Source organism: Cebus imitator, unplaced genomic scaffold (genome assembly GCF_001604975.1).
Source record: "Cebus imitator isolate Cc_AM_T3 unplaced genomic scaffold, Cebus_imitator-1.0 Scaffold178, whole genome shotgun sequence".
Taxonomy (NCBI): Eukaryota; Metazoa; Chordata; class Mammalia; order Primates; family Cebidae; genus Cebus; species Cebus imitator.
The window spans coordinates 3,434,706-3,442,065 of NW_016107493.1; the positions used below are offsets into that span (position 1 = coordinate 3,434,706).

General features: G+C 41.5%; 1 protein-coding gene across 2 annotated transcripts in view; it reads right to left on the bottom strand.

Moving 5' to 3' along the window:
* Positions 1 to 2,498: 2,498 nt before the first annotated feature.
* The window catches only part of CLK1 (CDC like kinase 1), an 18,638-nt gene continuing 13,776 nt past the window's right edge, over positions 2,499 to 7,360 (bottom strand). For both annotated transcript variants that reach the window (XM_017545228.2, XM_017545229.2), the window contains 8 exons: positions 7,011 to 7,127; positions 6,753 to 6,919; positions 5,528 to 5,622; positions 5,320 to 5,449; positions 4,014 to 4,096; positions 3,680 to 3,759; positions 3,284 to 3,374; positions 2,499 to 2,858 (listed from right to left, as the gene is read on the bottom strand). In XM_017545228.2, the coding sequence (XP_017400717.1) occupies positions 2,715 to 2,858; positions 3,284 to 3,374; positions 3,680 to 3,759; positions 4,014 to 4,096; positions 5,320 to 5,449; positions 5,528 to 5,622; positions 6,753 to 6,919; positions 7,011 to 7,127 (907 nt within the window). In that variant the 3' untranslated portion in view covers positions 2,499 to 2,714. The remainder of the gene's footprint in view (positions 2,859 to 3,283; positions 3,375 to 3,679; positions 3,760 to 4,013; positions 4,097 to 5,319; positions 5,450 to 5,527; positions 5,623 to 6,752; positions 6,920 to 7,010; positions 7,128 to 7,360) is intronic.

Sequence of the window (7,360 nt, forward strand, 5' to 3'; positions counted from 1 at the left end):
TTAGTAGAGACGGGGTTTCACCGTGTTGACCAGGATGGTCTCGATCTCTTGACCTCGTGATCCACCCGCCTCGGCCTCCCAAAGTGCTGGGATTACAGGCTTGAGCCACCGTGCCCGGCTTCCCCATTGCTTTTGTCAGGTTTGTCAAAGATCTGATGGTTGTAGATGTGTTGCCTCCGAGGCCTCTGTTCTGTTCCATTGGTCTATATCTGTTTTGGTACCAGTACCATTCTGTTTTGATTACTGTAGCCTTGTAGTATAGTTTGAAGTCCGGTAGTGTGATGCCTCCTGCTTTGTTCTTTTTGCTTAGAATTGACTTGGCTATGTGGGCTCTCTTTTGGTTGACTATTTTTAAATTTTTTTTCAGAGACAGGATCTCCCTATATTGCCCAAGCTGGTCTCGAATTCCTGGGCTCAAGCAATGCTTCAGCCTCCCAAAGTGTTGGGATTATAGGCATAAGCCACCGCATCTGGCCAGTAAACTTTTTTTTTTTTTTTTGGGGAGATGGGATCTTACTGTGTCACCCAGGCTGGAATGCAGTGGCATGGTCTCAGCTCACTGCAACCACTGCTTTCCCAGGCTCAAGCTATCCTCCCACCTCAGCATCTCCAAGTAGCTGAGACTACAGATACGTGCCACCGCGGCCAGCTAATTTTTCTGTTTTTTGTAGAGATGGGATTTTGCCATGTTGCCCAGGCTGGTCTTGAACTCCTGGACTTAAGCAATCAGTCCACCTCAGCCTCCCAAAGTGCTGGGATTACAGGAAAGAGCTACCTCACCCTACCCCAGTAAAAACTCTTATGAATGGGGGTGGAGGGAAGCAGAGAAGAGGATGTAAATGGAGTTGACAAGGAAGAGTACAGTAGTCAGATTGCTGGATCAAATGATTGGAGATTTTGAGATGAGTGATAAACAGGCTCACTTTGGCTGCTATGTTAATAGATTGGGGATAGGTAGGGTGGGTAAACTGATTGCCTTGATGGCCCAAATTCTCCACATCTTTTGCCCTACAACCTTGCAGTACCCTCCCATGATTCTGGGTCAAGCCATGTGACTTGACAAATGGGATGTTAGCAGATTTGCTCTGGACACCATTTCTGAGAAACAAGCCTTAAAGACTGGAACTGCCTGCTTTTTAAACCTAAGAAAATACAGGCCCTTAAGGTTTAAGTCAATCCAATCTAATACATTTTAGTCAAACATGTAACTAATGTACTTTTGACTCTCATTGGTACAAACGATTATCCATACCACCGCTTACAACCGTAACACAAAATTTAGGATTCAGGCCAGGAGCCACGGCTGAGGCTTGTAAATCCCAGCAGTTTGGGAGGACAAGGCAGGTGGATCACCTGGGGTCAGGAGTTCCAAGACTGGCCTGGCTAACATGGTGAAACCCCATCTCCACTAAAATCACAAAAATTAACCAGGCATGATGGCGCATACCTGTAATCCCAGCTACTCGGGAGGCTAAGGCTCAAGAATCACTTTAACCCAGGAGGCAGAAGTTGCAGTGAGCCACGATCACACCACTGCACTCCAGCCTGAGCAACAGAGCAAGACTATCTGCTTAAAAAATCTCTCAGGCCTGGCCAGGCGTGGTCACTCACACCTGTAATCCAAGCACTTTGGAGGCCAAGGCGGGCGGATCACCTGAGGTTGGGAGTTCAAGACCAGCCTGACCAACATGGTGAAACCCCGTCTTTATTAAATAATCTCTCGGGCCTAATTGCATTTTTTTTTTTTAAAAAGACACGTCTCATTCTGTCACTCAGGTTGGTGTACAGTGACACCATCTTGGCTCACTGCAGTCTGCCTCCCAGGTTCAAGCTATTCTCAAGCTTCAGCACCGCAAGTAGCTAGGTTTACAGGCACATCACCACACCCAGCTTTTTTAGTGGCAATGGGATTTCACCATGTTGGCCAGGTTGGTCTCAAACTCCTGGCCTCAAACGATCTGCCTACCTCAGCCTACCAAAGTGATGATTATAAGCTGCACCTGGCCAGCATTTTAAAATGTCTAAAAAGAAAACCCCCAAAACTCTCCAAACCAAAAAAAACAACTGGAAAGATCTAAGCCTCAGGATTCCAAATGGATCAAGCATAGATGAAACCACAAAAATTTGCCACATTACACATACTCACTTAATAATTCAGACTAGGGTGCAAAGGAGTGGAGGCTCCACCACAGTGGGATTTTGCAAATGACTAAAATCCTGTGCAACAATCAACAGCAAACTGCAACACTAAGTTTGAGTAGGAATAAAGACAAAACCCTTCTTGGCTAATCTTTAGTTTTGTGTGTCCTATAATCTGGTTTCATTAAACTTGAGAGCAGTAATTGTCAATTTTGACAATCCCTAAAATGGAAGTGAAGCTAAATTTTCCCAAAGACTTCAGGAAATCGCTAAAAAAAAAAAAATCTACGTCCATTCTTTAATGTAATAGAGGTAGAAAGAAAAACAGTACTTTGAACAAACTGTTCAGATATGTTATCTTCATAAGCACAAAAAATTTATTCTGAATAAATCACTTTACAATTACTGAATTACTTAGCTATATACTTAATGAATCAAATTACCCAAACAAAATAAACATGGTAATAATATAAAAATGTTAAGAATTTACAAAGCTGTACAAAATAATTTAATATTTAAAAATTAGACTGATACAGTCTATAAGATCTCCTCAAGAGGGCTGTACAATTATACATCTATACAGTTTTCTTCAGGAGGTCAAAGAAAGGATGCTTTAAGGCTTCTCTGAGAGTAATTCTTTTGGCTGGATCATACTCCAACATTTTCTGAATGAGGTCAAAGAGATGCTCATGTTCAACGTCCTGAGAAAGCATAAATTCCTGGAAGAAAAAAACAATTCATTAGATAGCCTTTTCCACTACCATTTAATATAGTTATTTCTCCACCAGAAAAGAGGCCAGGCATGGTGGCTCACATCTACAATCCCACCACTCTGGGAGGCCAAGGTGGGCAGATCACTTGAGGGCAGGAGTTGAAGACCAGCCTGGCCAACACAGCCTGTCTACCAAAGACATAGCCCGTCTTTACTTAAAAAAACAAACAAAAAAATTTAGCTGGGCACGGTGGCCTCATCTATAATCTCAGCTACTCAGGAGACAGACTCTCTTGAACCTGGGATGCAGAGGCTGCAGTGAGCTGAGCCACAATCGTGCTATTCTACTCCAGCCTAGGCAATGAAGTGAGGCTCTGTCTCAAAAAACAAACTACAAGTTTTGACTATTTCAGCAATGTCTCAGAGGCTTACCTTCAGAGGTTTACAGCGCCTTGAAACATATCTGCCAGCAGAACTGTGTTCATCCCAGTCTAACCGATCATGGTGAAAATATTTACGTTTCCTAAAAATAAATCAATATCCATTCATGTTTATAACACTGAAAATAGCTAGCAAAGTTATCAATTACTATGCCTTCCCAGATTACTTTTCTAGAGATTTAAATGGCAGCCATGGGATAAGAATTGTTACCTGCTTTTGCACCAAGGTAATCTGCTATTTAACTGCAAAATATTAGTTTGACTTCATTATTTATAAAGTCCTAATCGGCTCTTGAGACTTACAGTGAAAAATTTTTTTAAAAATTAAGTTCTAATCAGAAGATATGATCAAATGATACTAAGGATGTCACTAACTCTTAAAACGTACCTGGTTTTCTGTATCATATGTTTTGGTAGAGGTCCAAGAATCCTTTCCATCATTGCTAAGTGCTCCTTACTATCGTGTGTCTAGAAATAAAAACAAACTTGGGGAAGATGACCACCAAAACAGACAGCAAAAAAACTAGTATTGGGCCTTGCAGAAATCATTTCTCTACATGGACAAGGATAATTGCTTATATACCTAAAGATGTGTTGAATGAAACAATTATGAAAGAATATAGTTTCATTTTTATTTATGCTTAGGGGAGGAAGCTATCTAAATGTCTATGTATACTTTGAGTTAAAGTATTTATTCATATAAACAGATCATTGTTACTTACTGGAAATACGGTAAACCCAAGATAGTATTCTATAAGAATGCATCCTATACTCCAGACATCACAAGGTTGGGACCACCCTAGAGCTGCAAAGCAAAGCAAAATGTAAGGAAAAAAAATCCTCAATATTTGTTAAAGATATTAAAAGTTAACAATACTTTTTTTTTTTTTTTTGTAGATGGAGTCTTGCTCTGTCGGCAAGCTAGAGTGCAGCAGTGGCACAATCTCGGCTCACCGCAACCTCTGCCTCCCGGGTTCATGCAATTCTACTGCCTAAGCTGCCCCAGTAGCTGGGACGACAGGTGCGTGCCACGACACCCAGCTAATTTTTGTATTTTTAGTAGAGACAGGGGTTTCACCGTGTTGGCCAGAATGGTCTTTTCTCTTGACCTCATGATCCACCAGCTTCAGCCTCCCAGTGCTGGGATTACAGGTGTGAGTCACCGTGCCTGGCCCCTAATACCACTTTAAAAAAAAAAAAATGTGATGTAGGGTGGGCACAGTGGCTCACGCCTGTCATCCCAGCACTCTGGGAGGCCAAAATGGGAGAACTGCTTGAGCTCAAAAATTCAAGACCAGCTTGGGCAACATAGTGAGACCCCATTTCTATTTTTTAAAAAAATGAAAATTAGCTGGGCATGGTGGCGGGTGCCTGTTATCACAGCTACTCAGGAGGCTGAAGCAGAATTGCTTGAACCCAGGAGGCGGAGGACGCAGTGAGCCAAGATCGCACCACTGTACTCCAGACTGGGTGACAGAGCAAGTTTGTCTAAAAAATAAATAATGCAAATGTGAAAACAATTTCAGAAAGATTAAGCCACTTGCTCAAATTCCCAGAGCTAACTATCTGGCACAACTGAGAGCTTAAAATCCTTAATGCACTTCATGATACTTATCTTTTTTTCCTTTGAGACAGAGTCTCACTCTAGCCGAGGCTGGAGTGCAGTGGCACGATTTAGGCTCACTGCAACTTCCATATTCTGGGTCCTGTTTCAACCAATTCTCCTGCCTCAGCCTCGAGAGTAGCTGGGATTACAGAAAAGCGCCACCATACCCAGCTAATTTTTGTATTTTTAGTAGAGATGGGGTTTCACCATGTTGGCCAGGGTGGTCTTGAACGCCTGACCTCATTTTCCGTCTGCCTCAGGCTCCCAAAATGTGAGGATTACAGGTGTGAGCCACCACGCCCAGCCTATGGTACTTATCTCTTAAAGAGAAAATGATAAAGCCCCACAACTAAGACCTAAAACTGCAAAAAAACTTCAGTCTCAATAAGGAAATACAAAGGTTCTCAAAGAGCAACACTCACCTAAAATAACTTCAGGTGCTCTATAATGTCTTGTAGATACCAATGTACTGTGATGTTCATCATCATATGTTGCACTTCCAAAGTCTACAACTTTAATATCTGGATTTATTAAGGTACGTTCATCACGTTTCTGAAAATCACAAATGATGGTTAAGAAGAAATAGCTATTAAGGCATAAGATACTTTATGAATATATTGGAAGACTTACTATTTTGGGATTATACGCCTCTGTGTAGTCAGACTGCACAAATAAGATGTTTTCAGGCTTTAAGTCTGTGTGAGTCAACTTATTACTGTGCAAAACTGAGAATAATAAAGAGAAAGTTGCTGTAATCAGAAAATGCCAAAACACAAAACCCCACCACAAAAACTTGATTCCTTTCTCATATGCCCTAAGAAGAGTGGTCAACAACATTCCTGTATGCTAGAAAATCACCAGTAACTTGGCTGGGTGCGATGGCTGATGCCTGTAATCCCAGCATTTTGGAAGACTGAGCTGGGTGGATCATGAGGTCAGGAGATTGAGACCATCCTGGCTAACACAGTGAAACTCCATCTCTACTAAAAATACAAAAAATTAGCTGGGCATGGTGGCACATGCCTGTAGTCCCAGCTACTCAGGAGGCTGAGGCAGAAGAACCGCTTGAAGCCGGGAAGTGGAGGTTGCAAGGAGTAGTGATTGCGCCATGGCACTCCGGCCTGGGTGACAGAGCGAGACTCCATCTAAAAAAGTTTCGCAAGAGGAAATTTTTTTTCCTTCTTGGCTTTTTAAGTATTTTGCTGTCGGTGGATTTTCTTTAAAGAGGCTAGTGAGTTTTAGTTACTGGTGATTCTTTCTCTTTTTTTTGAGATGGAGTCTCACACTGTCACCCGGGCTGGAGTGCAGTGGCACAATCTCAGTTCAATTGCAACCTCGCCTCCTGGGTTCAAGCAATTCTCATGGCTCAGCCTCCTGAGTAGTTGGGATTACAGGCATGTGCCACCACACCCAGCTAATTTTTTGTATTTTTAGTAAAGATGAGGTTTCACCATGTTAGCCAGGATGGTCTCTATTTCCTGACCTCACGATCCACCCACCTCGGCCTTCCAAAGTGCTGAGATTACCAGCCTGTGCCAATGCACGGGGTCATGAAGCTTTCTTTTATGATATACCACACTTTAATTTTTACCCAGCATTTGAAGTTACTACTTTTACGCATCAGAAAGTATAAATCATAGTCTGCAACACAGTATGTTATATGCTGGATATCCTATTTACTGAATGAAATGTACACTGCTGATCAACAGACTGTAATCAAGTTCCTTCATACCTACTCTTCTTCTTCCTCTATTTTTAATCAAATAAAAATTGTACATACTTATGGTGTACCCTTTGATGTATTTTGCAAAATGAATAAAACTAGTAAATTAACAAAGCTATGCCAAGAACTTACAATTCACAGACTTGCATATCTGATATGCCATCTTTCTGATATGATCCAGTCGAAATGGTAGAAAACCATTTTCTTTGATGAAGTCATAAGTACTAAGTCCCAGTAGTTCAAAAACAATGCAAATGTGACCATGATGCTCAAACCATTCCAACATCTGGACACAGCGGCTACAAACACATGAAAAATAGTAACTAAGAACAGTTGCTCCTAATTTAAATACACATGAGACCGCTTCCTAGGTTCTAATCTTATACTTACAATGTACTGCTGGGATCTGTTGTATTCAGGTGTTCCAGAACTTGTATTTCTGAGCGAGCAGCTTCACAATATCTATCCACATTTTTAACTATTTTTACTGCTACATGTCTACCTCCCCTGTTAGAAAGAATGCATGTAAATTTAAGAATGATAGACAGGATATTCAATTCCAGTTATCACGGTCTTCAAACTCTATTACCTCCACTCTGACCCACTGTATTTGCTTTCTTGAATTTATGGCTTAGTGTTCAGTTTCTGACTGATTGTATTACATACTGAATGACGCTAACTTTTTTTTTTTTTTTTTGAGATGGAGTCTCGCTCTGTCACCCAGGCTGGAGTGCAATGGC